This window comes from Giraffa tippelskirchi, chromosome 13, assembly GCF_054371585.1.
Source record: "Giraffa tippelskirchi isolate mGirTip1 chromosome 13, T2T-mGirTip1v1.2.pri, whole genome shotgun sequence".
NCBI classification, from domain to species: Eukaryota; Metazoa; Chordata; class Mammalia; order Artiodactyla; family Giraffidae; genus Giraffa; species Giraffa tippelskirchi.
The window spans coordinates 39,113,344-39,128,977 of NC_137287.1; the positions used below are offsets into that span (position 1 = coordinate 39,113,344).

At 55.6% G+C, this 15,634-nt stretch overlaps 1 protein-coding gene across 9 annotated transcripts in view; it reads right to left on the reverse strand.

Annotated features, from left to right (window-relative positions):
- Nucleotides 1-466: 466 nt before the first annotated feature.
- PDPK1 (3-phosphoinositide dependent protein kinase 1) overlaps nucleotides 467-15,634 on the reverse strand; it is a 64,527-nt gene continuing 49,359 nt past the window's right edge. For 8 of the 9 annotated variants that reach the window (XM_081555240.1, XM_081555242.1, XM_081555238.1 and 5 more), the window contains 8 exons: nucleotides 14,610-14,685; nucleotides 11,009-11,077; nucleotides 10,665-10,761; nucleotides 9,585-9,758; nucleotides 7,895-8,112; nucleotides 2,157-2,214; nucleotides 1,164-1,316; nucleotides 467-750 (listed from right to left, as the gene is read on the reverse strand). In XM_081555240.1, coding sequence (XP_081411366.1) covers nucleotides 634-750; nucleotides 1,164-1,316; nucleotides 2,157-2,214; nucleotides 7,895-8,112; nucleotides 9,585-9,758; nucleotides 10,665-10,761; nucleotides 11,009-11,077; nucleotides 14,610-14,685 — 962 coding nt within the window. In that variant the 3' untranslated portion in view covers nucleotides 467-633. The remainder of the gene's footprint in view (nucleotides 751-1,163; nucleotides 1,317-2,156; nucleotides 2,215-7,894; nucleotides 8,113-9,584; nucleotides 9,759-10,664; nucleotides 10,762-11,008; nucleotides 11,078-14,609; nucleotides 14,686-15,634) is intronic. The other variant, XM_081555246.1, reaches the window with a different exon arrangement.

The following is a 15,634-nucleotide window of genomic DNA, read 5'->3' on the forward strand; positions in this document are numbered from 1 at the left end:
GCGGCTATGCATTTCGCCTGGACAACCTGTTACACTTCTCAGGGCCCGGAACCTGCCCAGCCAACACGACGCAGGAGTGCTTACAGACAGATAGAAAGGACCGCAGGAATCTCACAGCCACAACTACTGGAGGAGCCAAGCACAGTCGTGGGGATCGGGCCAGACACTGGGGACAAGAAGAAAGGGGCAAACGGACACAAGCCAAGAACCCCCCTGCCCGCAGAGCTGGAGGCCTGGCTCCCTGGGGAAGAGTTGGTTCCCCGATGATCCAGGGGCAGGGGGAGCCCAGAGACACGCCTGGGCCCAGTGGCCACAGCAGGACGGGCGTGACGGGGCCCGCGGTGGAGAGCTGGTGCCACAAGTCTGTCCCCGAGTTGGGGCGGGAACCAGGCGGACGTGCACGGTGCTGGTCCCCACGGCGAGCAGAGCGTGGAGAGCTCCACGCAGCACAGAGAGCAAGCAAAGCGACCCTGAATTCCTTTTCGTTATTGGTTTTGTTCTTTGTGTGGTTGGGTGTTTTTTTTCTTCTTTTAAATAAAAAAGCTGCAAGGTTCCGCCGTCTGCGTCCCCCTTGAGATGGCCGGCAGGTGGTCTGGAAGCGTCCGGAGGCGGCAAGCTGTGCAGACCACGGCGTCACTGCACAGCGGTGTCTGGGTGGCTCTGGTACCTGTGCCGCCACACCTCCTGGATCTTTCGGCACCACTTGTGTGCGTTCCCGCTGGGGTCCATCAGGTAATATGTCCGGTTCGGCTGCAGAGAGAGACACGCTGACTCTTCCCCTAAGGTTCCCAGCTCGACCGGCACCCACCCGGTAGTGAGAAACTGAACAAAGAGGTGCCGGCTCCTGCGGCCACCACAAGCACCTCCGGGAAGCCTGAGAGCTGGTGGGTGTTTTCCCTCCAAGTTTGTGCGGAGATCCAATGTGCGGGTGAGGACCTGCAGTTCCCTGGGGGTGAGGTCCCCCGAGACCGAGAACAAGCACGGGTGTCTCCTGACCCAACTCTGAGCTAAGCCGTGAACGTGGGGACCCCTGGAGCGTGGGGAAGGGGGGGGACTGCGGCCCCCCACTCCACCTGCCTGCTGGGCCACAGCATTTGGCTGCTCCAGGTGGAGGCACAGAGGCCTGAGTGCCGGCAAAGGACAGCCCGTGGGGACAAACTCACCGTGTGCACAAAGAAGGTTTTAAAATTCTTGGCCTCTGGTCGGAGTTCTTGTGACCATGGAATTTCACCTTTCAAGACTTTGTTGACAGGATCCACGTAATACAAGTGTGGCCCTTCCGTGAGCAGCAACTGTCGTCGCCGTGCAAATAAACCCTGGTGCAAATGACAACAGGAAAGAAAGGACGCTGCTCGTTAAGGCTCAGAGTGGAGGCTGAGCGCTCCTGCTGCCGCCTTGGATACTCGACTGTTGGGGCGCTCCACCACGGGGACCACCACCAGCCCCTGCCCACTTGCCTGGGACAGGGGCAGGCACACTTCCCCTGACCAGGACCAGGCCCCCTGGTCAGACGGAAGCAGGCGGCACCACACCTGCTGGTGCGAGCCGGATCCCGACGTCCAGGACAGGGCGCCCTACTCTGGCTGCCGCGCAGGGTGGGACCGCACCCTGGTCCCGAGTGCCTGCCCTCAGCACCCAGACCCTGCCACTTCCCAGGCCCTCTGCTCCACGCCCAGGCCGAGTCCTGAATGCTGACCTACCACCCCACCGCCTTCATAGAGGCTCTCAAGGCAGAGACGCCCAGGGAGGGGGAGCCTGAGCCAACAAGGGCCCGCAGCAGCAGAGAGAGAACGTGTGCAGAGTCTGATAGTTTTGGACGCGTTAATCCATTTCTAACTCATAAAAAAGAGTAAGATTTTCAAAAACAATCCAGACAAAGTAATAAATGACTTGCTGGGATTTAAACAGAGGCTCCTCAACAGACAGAAACCTTGACCTCAGTGACCAACCCCAGCATTGGGCAGAAATCAGAACCCTGGCTCCCCAGTCAGCAACAAGAGGCCGAATTTCTGTCTGCCCAGCCTCCATGTGCTTTCAGAGGCCTCCCTGAGTGGCCGAGGCCGTCCTTAGCTCTGACATGCAGAGACGATCTCTGAGAGGGAGAAATGGGAGGAAGACACGGACGCTCAGGAAGGCGCCTCAGGACTCTAACTTACCTTCCGTTTGTCTACTGGACCCATTTTTAGTATTAAATTATTTTCTACAAACTGGTGCCTATAAGAAGAAAAAAACAAGGATCAGACGCTCATGTCAGAGTCAGAAACTCTCCAAACTCCTCCCTCAGAACAAACTTCCCGATGGCACTGTGAACCCTGCCTCAATCAAGCCTCTCCCGTCAGAGACCCAAGTGCACTCCAGTGAGGGGAGGAAACTGCTGACGTGCCTCACCGCGCATGCGGCACAGAACAGCGCCTGCCCGTGGGCCGGAGCCACGGGTGCTGGCAGGACCGGCCTCGGCTCTCCTCAGCAGCGTCTGCTCGACAAGGGGAAGGCACAGGCAGATGGCGGGAACACGCGTCCTCGCCACTTGGAAGCAAAGCTGGGGGAAAGAGAGACTGCTGTTCTCACGCACTGCACTAAGCTAGGACCCCGACGCGGCACTCAGAGACCACTGAGCTCTTTAGAATCAAATCCCTAAAGAGCCACGTTGGAAACTTGGTTTAAGAACATCTCATCTGGTGTTTCTATCACAGTAACAAAGCACTTGTATCCAAACATGGCAGGAATTTAGAAGAAGAACTGCCAAATACAGGTTCTGACTTACAACATATTAGTAACAAGTACCATCCGCTTTGACTCCTGGGACTTTAGTGTCTGCAGGTTCTCTCTTTGGTTAAAGCTAACAGTTACCGCTTTATGTTTTGTCTGACTTGACTGAAATTCTTGATCTAAAGGTTCTAGAAACAGTAAAAGGCATAAGACACTTGTCACCTCACACAGTGACGATTTTACCATGGAAGTGAACAGATCACCCACTTCCCTGGCTCGTTCTGGGACTGGCACACCTGCGAGGAGAGCAGCCCGGCTGGGGGGGCCACGTTCTCCCGTGAGTTTAACTGGCCTTCAGGTCTGCCCCACCGAACCCACCAGACAACACTCGCTCCACAGAGCCCACTAAACCAGGGCCCCCTCACGAAGGACCCAGACCCAGTTAAACTGACACAGCACCATGTGGATTTTGAAAACAACTTAGAAGAACATTAACAATAACAAAAAGTGTTGTCACTTTTATGAGGAAAAATGTGATGCTTCCTCTCAGAGGTACTTAAAAACCAAACAAAAACAAGACTTGAAACAAAGGGAATCAAGGAGTTCGTGAGTAGACATAATGAGGGTCTCCTGCAGGGTAGAAACACGCAGATGAACCCACGGGGCCCAAGAGGAGCCCCTTCGACCAGCAGGTCCCACCATGTCAGAACCACACACTGATGACAGGTGAGAGATGATCAGATTATCTGATCTGATAATGGGGTGTGTGTGTGTATGTGTGTCCTGAGTACAGTCTAGTCCCAGGTATGTATGCGTGTGTATGTGTACACCTGTGTGTGTGTGTCCCCCGAGTACAGTCTACTCCCAGGCCGGTCAAGGACCTCACAGCCAAGGCCCACAGTTAGCTGGGCGGCAGGGGCCGGATTGCCCGGGAAGCCAGACAGGCAAGGACAGAAGCAGCCTCCGTGGCCTCAGCGAGGACAGCACGGAGAACAGCATAAAGAGGTCGAACAGGAGGAGAACCAGAGAGCAGGGGACAGCGGGTAAGCTTGGGTGGGAGGGACCCTTCTCTACACTGAGAACAAGTCACCAAACAGAATAACAGACACAATACGAGGGAACAAAAGGAATCTCTAATTATAGAAATAACCACAATTTACAGGAAAATAGGCTGGAGACCTTCCGCAAATATAACCTACAGAGAGCCAACACGTGTGCTCCACAGAGTACACGCAAAGCAGCATGAAAGGGTTAAAACCTCAAGAGAAAGCTGAGCAAAGGACACGGACTGGAAATTCTCCCCAAAGAAATGAAGTGGCCCCAAATTCTCCATGGCTCTAAACAAAGAAACCGAGCCCTGCTCTTCGGGCGTTCTTCTGGGGTGCACTGGGGTGCGGTGAGGTGGGAGGGACTCACTAAACACCGTAGGAATCCCGCTCCCAGGAATTTACTCTCAGGACGAAGACAACAAAGAGGAGGAGCACGCATGTTCACAGCAGGACAGTCATGTTCGTGAACCTGACACCCTGCCGGCCCTGCAGACGCAGGGCTGGTCGTCTCCTGACGCAAGGCCTCTGCCCGCATGCTCACTCCCGGCTTCTCCAGAGACAGGAGAACCACGGGTGGGCAGGGTGGGAGCAGCCCAAGCTGGGTGCAGGCTGGATGCGGCGGCCGCAGTGAGACGAGCCCAGGAGCAGCGCGCAGAGTGGCTGGGCCAAGCAGCCACAGCTCGGCAGCCCACTCACTCAGCTGACCAACCCGTCAGCTACCTTGAAACATGTAGACTAAAGGAAGCATTTTCATCTTTCACTTCCGAAAGTCAATCCCCACTTTCCTGAGGGGAGCACCCCAGGCCCCATCCGGCGCTGGCACCTCCTCTCTGGCAGGCATGCAGACCCAAGTCAGAGACACACCTGACTCTCAGCACGTAGGCGGCACATGGCCGTGGCTTTAACGTACCCCGCTGCCCCACAGCCTCTGGCTTCCACTGCTCAGGTGCCAACTGCCCACATCACTTCACATGGGGTGACAGAGTAACCCCTCCTTTCCTGACTCCAGAGCCAGGTCCCTCCTCCTCACCCTCTCCTACCCCACCCAGACTCTGAGAAGGCCCACCTCAAGGCCACCAGCCCAAGGCCACTAGCGAGCCTGGGCCGCTGCAGGAGGGCTGTCAGCTGGCCACAGCCCCGAGGAGGCTTCACAAGCCCCACGGCAGGGCCCCCACACCAGGCTGCCAGGCAGGGGAGGGAGTGCCAGGAGGCCATGGCCAGCTCGCTCCAAGTGCCATCTCTGAAGCCTTCAGGGCGTGAGGTCCCGTTATGCACTCAACTTTAGGAAGACCCCAAAGAGCTCTCCTTCATTTGGGTCAGATGCGTAGATACTTATGTGTAAGAAATTACAACAGACTTTCAAACATTTAGCTCATTAAAAGACAAAGTAAATCCATCCCATATTAATATAAATGATTTAATTTTAAAACTAACTTCTTTCAAAACAAAGGTAATTAACGAAAAGCATAACATTGCTGTATGTTCTGCAAATCCCTCTAACATCCAGCTCCACAGAGAGCTGGGTTTTCCTATGCATTTCTGCCTTCACTCTGCTGTGATGCAGCGTCCAGGCTGAAGTGCACGAAGACCTCAGAAGAGTACTTTAACAGCCTCTCAGGTAAGTGTCGGAAAAGGCAATGACAACTCACTCCAGTACTCTTGCCTGGAAAATCCCATGGACGGAGGAGCCTGGTAGGCTGCAGTCCATGGGGTCGTGAAGAGTTGGACACGACTGAGCGACTTCACTTTCACTTTTCACTTTCATTCATTAGAGAAGGAAATGGCAACCCACTCCAGTGTTCTTGCCTGGAGAATCCCAGGGACAGGGGAGCCTGGTGGGCTGCCGTCTATGGGGTCGCGCAGAGAGCGGACACGACTGAAGCGACTTAGCAGCAGCAGCAGCAGGTATGTGTGGGCATTCTTCTTTGACACTACACCAGAAGTCTCCAAGTGTCATTTCTTACAGGTTAGCTGCCACATGGGATCCGAATCTCCAGGAATGAATTTTTCACACTCCGTGACATCAGAACCCACCCGTCACCTTGTGCTGTGACTAGATCCTCCGCCCTGACATGGTCTGACAGCACCCAATACTGGTCATCGGAAAAGTACCGGTGTGCTGAGTTACGGAGATCTTCCGAATCCTGACCAATTTCATTCTATGATATCAACAAATCAATCCACAAACATCACTATCTTTCTCCTCAAGAGTCTTGTAAGCACTGGGAAGATGTCAAGCTCACAGTGCCGGGTAAAGTTTCCCCAAATTCTAACTTTCACTTAAAGGTTTTGATTTTATCACTGGTAATAAACACTAGCAGTCATTTTCCCTTAAGTTACAGGCTCATTCCATTCATTTCCCAGAAGAACACTGGTTGAACAGCTGAGTGAATAACCCCAACTGGCAGGCAGACCTTTTGGTGGAAACGGGCTTCCAGGAGCAGACCAGTGGTCCATTTCCCAGCGAGGTCAGCACGCGGAGCCCGTCTTGAGCGGCCTCGCCCCGGAGGGAGGGGCAGCAGGAGGCAATCTGCAGGCCTCTCACCCACTACACAGCACACTCCCCAAACGCATCCTCCCTAGCAGGCTGCCTGTCTTCCTCTGCCTGTGACCAGTGGCTCTAAGAGCCAGCTCCTCCCACAACGGCCCCATTGCCGGCGGGTCTGCCCACAACTGTTCTGGCAGCATCACTACATGGCAACACGTGCAGAACAAACCATGACATTCAAGAGGGGTGCTCACTACAGACTGTCCCACACACCGTGCTTCCTGCCAAGCACACGGGGAAAACGTAAAAGAACACTTTCTTTGATGGCAAGCTGGGGCAAACACCAGACAAACGCCAGCAAAGTAAGTGAGTGCAGTCCCACTGGAGGTTTGTCCACCTGGAAGGGAAGAGGACCACTTGGAGGCAGAGACACCAACTGTCTCTCATGTCAGCAGCCACATCTTTAATCCAGTGAGTCATGAACCATGCTCGTGGCCCCAGTGGCTGTCAGCAGGGCCAGTGGCCTGAGACTCTCCGGACTCCCGGCACTCCACCACACCTAACTCCTTGCTAAGGCACTCCAAGGGGCTTCACGATGTCTGGGTTGGAAAGAGCTCCTCATGTGTCACTTACGACATTCCATTCCTTTATCTCTGAAATTCTGAGTGACTGGTCTCTAGATGCTGAGCCACTTCTCAGGCACCAAAACAGCAAAGACACTGTTCACAGACACAGCACGGCAAGGTGCTCAGACCCCACAGGCGGGGACAGCAGCGTCTGTCTGGCTTCTGTTTCAGACAGCTGTGCCCAGTTTCTCTGGAGTAGATTCCTCCCTCCCACGATTCAGAGAACTCAGGGTCTTCCTTGGCCCCGCAGAGGCTCCTCTCTGCCCATGCAAAAGGTGAAACCGTGAAAATGCTTGAAGACAACGTCCAGGCAGAGAACCTCTTCTTAACAGGACCAAGACGGAAAGCAGAAAACAAACACATCAACTGGTTTCCCAGAAACATGATGCACAAATAGAATGAAAAAATAAACTGACAAAAAATGCTTTCTCAAAATAAACAAGAACAGTCTGCATATCCATGGCGCCGACAAGTCAATTTTCAAAAGATGCAAAATGTACCCCCAAAAAAGGGTCAAAGGACACAAAAGTACCTCAAAAACTAAATGTAAGTGGCCAACACACATGGAAGAGGTATGCCCTGACCAGAATGCAGGCGCCCGTTCACAAGACCCATTTCTAGAGCAGCCGGACGCTCACGGGCAGGCGGGGCCCTCAGGAAACGGAGGTTCTCAGGCTCCGTGGACACAAAGCGCTGACTTCTTAAACGGGCACAGCCCCACCCGCCACCTCAGGGTCCACCTTGAAAAAAACAAATGAGGAAAGCCAGAGGGTAATCTAGAGCAGCAAAAACTCGGAACATCCTAAACATTCCACCAGGGGGTGGTGGTTATTTACATCACAGCGAATCCCAGTCCAACCACATTGCTGGTGTGCCTGGCCCACTGAGCCCCAGGGGGCCAAACCCACACAGCCCCCAGCCAGCGCTCCAAATGTCAGGTCTTCGTGTGCAGAAAGGCAGCTGTGCGTGACGGGGCCCTGATGGCAGGACCCACGGTGCTGCTCACGCCTGTGTGTCCTTACCAAGGGTTTCCGCTGGCTTGCTTCTCCAACAACAACCTCTTCTCGTCTTCAGAAAACTGTAAGTCCAGTTCAAAGGAGTTCGTGTCCAGGTCGTGGATGTACTGCTCGATGTTGCTGCCCGCCCGCTGGGGCAGCCCCACGTCCGTGGCCGACAGGGAGTGCGAGGAGGAGGATGCGGACACCTGCATGCAGCCGAACTGGCTCAGGAGGTTGTCGTACTGCGGGAGAGCAGGCAGTGAGCGTGGAGCCCACCTCCCTCCGCCCCCAGGATCCTGGACCCTGCCCTGGAGGGCACCCCGTGGCCCACAACCCGAAGTTTGAGCCCCCGAGGGGACAAGCTGCCAACAGGGGCCCCGCTCACAGCACCCTGACGAGTGCGGGCCACTCAGACTTCTCCTCACTACAGCCGGCCACCAAGCCTCAGGCCGAGCCCGGCCTGCACTGCCTCCCACTTCTGACAGCAACCTCAGAAGCCGTTCACCCGAGAGAGGCGCTTATCTTCAGTTCTGACCTAGAGGAAGGGGAGAGCCGGGACCTGGGCCTGCTGATCTCCGTGGGTCCCATGCCACCCTGCAGGGTCAGGATTAAGGTGGCAACACCAGAGCTCTCACCCTGGCAAACACGATGAGACAGCAGACAGGGGGCCTGCACACAATATGCAGGAATGTACACACATCCCGTGAAGCCAGGGTCCCCGGGCACTGAGATCAGAGACAACGACTCCCTTAGAGCCTGGTCAGCAGAGTGTGGCCCTCTGTGGGGACCCTGGGGACCCTGCCCACGCCAGCATCAGGGTTCAAGGGCCTGGTCGGCCACTAGGGGCAAGGAGGAAGTCCTCTGCGCGTGTGAAGCCTGCGGACAGCTGGAGCCAGTGAGACGGGGAAGCAGACCAGAGAGGGGGGCACAGATGACTCCCCACGTCTGGCTCTCCTTGAGTCTGAGCATAAAGAATACTTTAGGGCAAAAGAAGGGGGGTGTGCTCCTTTAACGGTAGGTGGAAGACACACAGAGGCGCTCTTGAGCTCCAGGAGGCAATGCCTGTTGTAATTTTAACTCAGTTGTGAGTGACGTTTAAGATAAACTCTAGGATTCCTCAGTCAACTGAGGTGGAGTGCTATACATGACAACTGGTTACAAGCCACAATGACAGAAATCACACCAGAAAAATGGACTATGGCTGATAATGACAACATCTGAAATTGCATATAAACACAACCTCCCCCAGGAGAGCTAAGGAACCAAGTACACCAAGGACCTCTGCTGCCCACCCCTCAGGCCTGGAGTCGGGCACTAAGAGCCGATGCAGCCAATGTCCATCCTCAGCGCTACGTCCCCTGAAAACTCAAGGCAGCAGTGCCCAGGACTCTCTGGGAAATAGAGGAAGCATTCCAGAATGTCTTCAGATATACAATTATAAAGACACCAGCCAAAACCCAAAGACAGAAGCCCACCAGGAGAACTGGAGCCCAGGCTCTGGTCCAATCCCTTTGGGCAAAAATTAACTAGAGGAAAGAAGAAAAGGGAGGCACGTGGCCCTGGCCTGGCACTCTGTGCTCGGGGTGGACGGAAGCCTCTTCATTCTCAGTGGGGACCTCGAGGCCACAGTGTTCACCCTCCTCCAGCATGTATCTCCACTGGCTCTCGCTTCAGCCACGCGTCCCACCCCCAGGGACGCCCCAGGGCGGCTCACGTTGCCGTAGCAGTCCTCGTCGTCTTCCGACATGGCCGGCAAGTAAGCCGTGAGCTTTGGGGGCGTCTGATGATGCAGGTTCTCCCACGTGATGGACTCAAAGAATGGGTGGGCTTTCAGAGGGCCATACCCCTCCATTTCTTCACAGCCTAATCGCTTTGTGGCATCTAAAACCTGAAACAGAAGTCGAGACAAGTCAGCATTGGGGTTAAAATACAATTCTGACCAAAAAAAACTCTTCTGAGTAGTTCTCAATTCTTGGGGTCTCTTGGAACTTGGAAGGACACAGAGGGGAGGGGACAACAGTCACCCTCAGGGATCCTTTCACTTTTCTGGAGTCTCTGTCCCTCCTCACACAGGTGAAAATGAATCACGACATTATAAGTTCATGAATAGCGGCAAGTATCCTCTTAAAATCCTAAAACAAGAAAAAGAGGAACTCACTGGCTTCAATAAGAGAATCAAGAGTTCATGCAGACAGAGAGGGCTACAAGGGACCTCGGCATCCGGCTGCCCCCAGACCCATGGAGGACGCAGGCCTTCCCCACTGGGGACAGAGCAGGAGGGCCAGCGGGCAAAGGCAGACAGACCCCTCTCGCCCAGATCAAGCAAAGGGAGGGTGTGGAGCCAAAATACACCAGGGAAAGGACACTGCAGTTTCCGGAACACAGACAGACACTCCCCTCCTGGGCACACCTGCCCCCTGCGCTGACGCCTGGCCCCTCGCGTAGCTGGCTCTAATGCGGACACCCAGCAGCATCGCCGGGCAGCACTTACACCAGCCAGGCCGCAGAGCCAGCCCCAGCGCCCAGCAACCTAAAGTGCTGTGTGCCGAAGCGCAAGCGCAGAGTGCTAGAGGAGCTTCCTGTCTTACTGAGGTCAAAAATCAGACACCTGGGAATTGAAAGGGCCTAATGGGAAAAGACCGAAGACACGCGTCTACCTCCAACTATTACCTACCCTCAAACGCCTTTTATTAAACACAGTGCTGCCAAGGAAAGCCCCTCTGACCACAAGATGAGAGGGACTCAGGGTGTGGCTACTGGATCAGCTCACCAGAAGAAAATGCAAAACATTTACCAGAAGTTTTTCCACAAGATCTCTTGCCTTAGGAAAGAATTTTTCAGGAAAGTCATACTCCAACTTAATGATCTTCTGAAATATAAGATACTCATTTCTGCAAAACAAGAAAAGCTGTCATTCTGGGTGGCGCACACGGACCCCAGCCCATCCCAGGACAGAGCTGCGCCTCTCCGGGCACAGCCGGCTCCCGCTCCTGCTGAGAGCCCCACCGGCAGGCAGTCGCTGAAGGGCTGTCAGGACAGCCCCCGCCCTGCCCCCCGCCCTGCTCCTCGCCCGCTCCCCTTCCTCAGCAGGTGGCTGAGAAGGGCGAAGGGTGGCCAGAGCGGGACAGGGTTTCTTACCCGGCTCGGAACGGAGGCAGTCCTGCCACAAGCTGGTATATGATGCATCCAAGTGCCCAAAGGTCTGAACTTTACGGGAAGAGAAAATACGGAAGAGTGACATTTGTAACACTTCAGCGGCGCGCACAGCTCACGTCCACCCGTCTGTTCACACCATCCGATTCAGCTTCTCACCTCTTCTTCTCCTTTAGAACCAAGTCAGTGTGCAGCGGAGACCTCACCTGCTCTGGGCTCCCCTTGAGGGGGCCTCCCTGCTGGGCTGGGACCAGAGGGTCCCGCACACACCACAGGCACAGGCGCCGCTGGGCCAGGCCAGGTGTCTCCCTTGGAGGCAACCAGCGCCCCCACAGGCCTGGCCTGACCCTGACCAGGGAGCAGTGGTCACCCCTGAGGGCAGCAGCCACTGGCAGAAAAGCCCCTCCTCCAGTGCCAGGGAGGGCAAAGGCTCAGAGTCCCTCCTCAGTCACTGTCGCCCTGAGGACATGGACACCGTTTTGCGTGTCAGGCTGTGCATGGAGCACTTCTCTTCCCCAGCCTGGACTCATGGTGCACAGCCTGCCCCTCGTGAACATTTCACTCACACCCTCTGAAAGACATACCAGGGCTCTGAGCTTCCGTAACCAGCTGCAGGAAGCCTGGAGGGGCTGCCCTGCTCCCACCCACGTCCTCCCCTCAGGGCATCGCAGAGTCCTCGGCTGAGAACTAATTTGCATGCTTTATTTCCTGTAAGTTCTGCATTCTATTCCCAGCTCAGCCCTAGGAAAGCACCAAGAGGCAACTCGCCCTGCACCGCCAGCTGCCGCCCTGCAAGCCATAAACGTACGCCCTGCAAGCCATAAACGTACGAGGCTCGGGGAGCTGGACACAGTCAGCTCCTGGAAGAGGCCACACCAGGCATTCCGAAGACGAGCTCATAGGTCGTGGGCAAGACAATGGGCCAGTTACAGAGCTGGGGGCCTGAGTGGAGGCTCTGTCCTCGGACCCGCATCACCAGCACGGCAGGCAGATAAAGGACTCGATGTGAGTTAAAAATGCCACAGATCAGAAATCTGAGTCACAACACACAGGTGGGGTGAAGAGATGTTAAAAACAAACGTGCATTCTCAATAACTAGTTCTTAACGCTTGGCATTCTCTGCTGTCTGGTATAGTTAAGAGGGGGAGCTACACGAGACAAACGCCGACAGAAAAGCATCGGCCTTGTGCTGTGACAGTGTCCAGAAGCAGGGGGAGGGTGAGGGGGGTGGTGGCGCTGTGTGTGTGTCGGGGGGCTGCCTCCCTAGCCATCCTGGGTCATCTCCAGGCAGCAGGACTGCTAGGAGAACCAGCTACAGGCTAACCTTCCACAAGCGTTTTATCATTTAATGTTTTTTAATATGATGAAAACTACAAGGGGAAGCCAGTGAACATTTCTGGAAAGCAGTATGCACCAGTGATTTTTTTAAACGCTCAGTTAAACCAAGTCATTCTATTCTTGAAATTCAAAGCAGACCACGGGGCAGCACAGTGCCCTGGCCGCACAGGCAGGAGCCCGTCTTCCCCGGCACGGGTGTGCACATGCAGGAGGCGCGTCAGGCCGCGCCCGCCACAGGAGAAACCACAGCAGAGCTGGACCAGCTACACCGAGGTCACAGGTGAGGAGACCACACAGCTCTTAGGAGATTTCTGCCAATACTGTGAGTGACGTGGGAGCTGTCCATCAGGTAATCGCAGGGAGTGTGATTCAAAACTGGTCGTTCAGTGTGATTCCAGCTGTACAAAAACTACATACACACATACACAACACACAGAAAAAAGGAGCTGGAAAGACGGACACACCAAACCGTTATCTGTGACTGCAAGTGGGCTGGAGACTGTGAGTGCTTTTTCTTTGTTTTTGTTTTGACTGCTTGCCTTAAGGAATCTCAGTTCCCCGACCAGGGATTGAACTCCGGCCGCAGCAGCGAAGTGCTGAATCCTAACCACTAGACCACCAGGGAACTCCCTATTAATTTTTTTAGTCTTCATATTTTCTAAGGATTCTTTATAATGAAAAGGTATCATTTTTACAATCAGGAAAAAAAAAATTCTTAACTCTTTTTAAGTATCACATTACTTAAGAATTAAAAGCATAAAGGATACCCAGTGACGCATCCCTCAGAGTCCTGGTGTAGCCCTTGCCCTACAGCCAGCCAGCTGTCCACGCCTTGTGCGTCCTTCTAGAGGTTTAAACACACAGATGAGCAACGCTGTGCCCACCTCTCCCTCAGCAGAGCGTGGAGACCCTCCTCTGTCAGCACTAAGAGCTTCCTCTTTCTAAAAGTGACCCCAACAAGAGGAAAAGTCAGTTCTCGGCCAGCAAGGACACACTGCAGAGTCTGGCTGAGCACGCCTGGAGGAGGGCTCCTCAGCAGGGCCCTCGCTGGGGGCCTGCTCCGCACGGCGGGACGCTGGGCAGCACCCCCGGCTGCCCCCTCCCCGTGCAGTTGTGACATCAAAACTGTCTAGACCAGAAGTCCCCTGGCGGGCAGAACTGCCCCACGGGGAAGCCCTGACCTAACAGCATCTGGCCCACAGTAAGAGCTCCAAGTCTGCTGAGTCAGTAAAACAAAACAAAAAACAAAGAGCCCAGCAACTGCTAAGATGGCCAAGTTTTCCTAACATCCTTCTCTCCATCATGTCTGTGCCCTGTGGATCCATCCACTCCCGAAGAGTTTCTGAAAAGCCTCAGGCTCAGAAACAGCTGCTGTGCCCAGAACCATCCTCTCCTCTGCTGCCTCTGGCAATGGCTAGTCGCGCCAGGAAGGTGGCTGTGCAGCCCACGGCGCAGACCCTGACTGTGTGGGCCCTGGTCAGCTCCAGCGATGGCGCCAGCAGGCTGAGGGCCTGGCCCAGGGCAGGAAGAGCTGAAAAGGCCTCGCCACAGAACCTGTCCCCGAACCCTGAGGCCCACACCTACCGCCGTCTCGCCGTCCTCACCCACCTCATACCTGCTCCAGACAGCCCCCCAGACGCCCCCAGCTCCAGGCCATTGGCGCCCACCTGCTTTACCTCCACTGCCCACTGCCCTGTCGCTAACCCTCTCCACGCTCCGGACCTCCCTCTTGGGAACAATATCCCAGCCCCTGCACTTCTCATCTCTACAATGGAGGCCTCCGCCCGGGTCCTCCAGGTCTGTGGCCACCACTGGGCTTGGCTCCTGGAGTGCCGGCTGGGCCCGACCTGCACTCCGTAGAGCGTGGCACACTTAGCAGCTGACGTGAGCAGAGGTGGCACCAGGGCTCCCTGGGCTCCAGGCCACGGTAGGAAGCCTTGGGTCAATCAGACAGACCTGTTGGCCATGCTGCTCCCCACTGCACAGTCAGTAGTTCCTACAGGAGCAACACCAAATCTCAGAGTATAAAAGCAACCACCACCCACGAAGGATAAGCAGTGACAATAAAGTTTACACGCAGGTTATCAAAGGAAAGATATTGGTTAAAAGGCAAAATGCTAACTTCTTCCAAAGGAGGCTCGGCTAGCTAAAGGCCATGAAAGGCATTCTCTAACTACTGATTTCACCTGAAAAAAGTACCAGCTACTTTAGAGGAGAGAAAAGCATGGGTCAGAGGAAAGCAGGTTACCTCTTACAGGCCGATTTCTCTGTGAGCAGCTCTGGAGAGACATACTGGGCTGTTCCCACAAACGAGTTGGCCCTGGCTGATGAGAAGAGGGGAGAGGAGACGGTCATGCTGAGACAGCGCTTCCACCACAGATGCTGCTGTCGGCGTTCACCTCTCAGGACGCCATGGTCACCCGCCATCCGACTGTACCCTCCCGAGAGCGGGACTTGTTGGGGCCCCCCTGCACCCCCTTCTGGGGCCCGCCCCGCCCCGAGGCTCCCAGGTGGCCCTGACTCCAGGGCAGCCCTCTGGCCCACCCTCCTCCCACCCACACCCCCGAGTGGCCCTCGCCCAGCATGCTGTCAGCTGGGAGCACCTTGCGGACGGGCTCCCATCTGCTCACTGCTGGAGCCGTGGTGCCTAAACCAACCCTGCACACACGTAGCGTGTGGCCAAGACTGGATCCCCACAGGGAGATCCTCTCCTCATAACAACAGCTCAGGGAGCCGAGGGGCCAGAGGGGAATAAGACTCGGGAGGCCCGGCCCCCTTGCAACATTCCATCCCCATCAGCCCTGGAACTGTGTGCACAAGGCTCTCCAAGGTCAACTGCAGCCCTGCAGGGTCTGGTGCCGGACCCACCCATCACTGCCGTAAGGAGGCAAGAAGCTGTGTCACCCCAGGAGATTCCGGGGCTCCTCCCCAGCCAGCAGCCCTGACAGAGCTGCACCGTGGGCACGGCCAGTCTGTGTGCCCCTGCCCCCGCCCCCGGAGGCATCCCGTGATGGGGACAGAACAGCTGCTCTTGGCCTTGCCCACAGCCAGAGGACACAGGGCCGGGGATTCCCGAGCACCCCGTTGTCAAGTACTGTCACCCCACTGGTGGGTCCCCAGGGACACCCACAGCGCCGGTCCCTCTGACAGGCATGCAGGGCAACGGGGCCTGTGTAGCACAGAGCACCTCGCCCGGCTCAGCACCACGGGCTCCAGACACGCAAGCCCCTTTCACCTGGCCTGACTTTCTGAGGTCAAGATGACTTTTTCTTT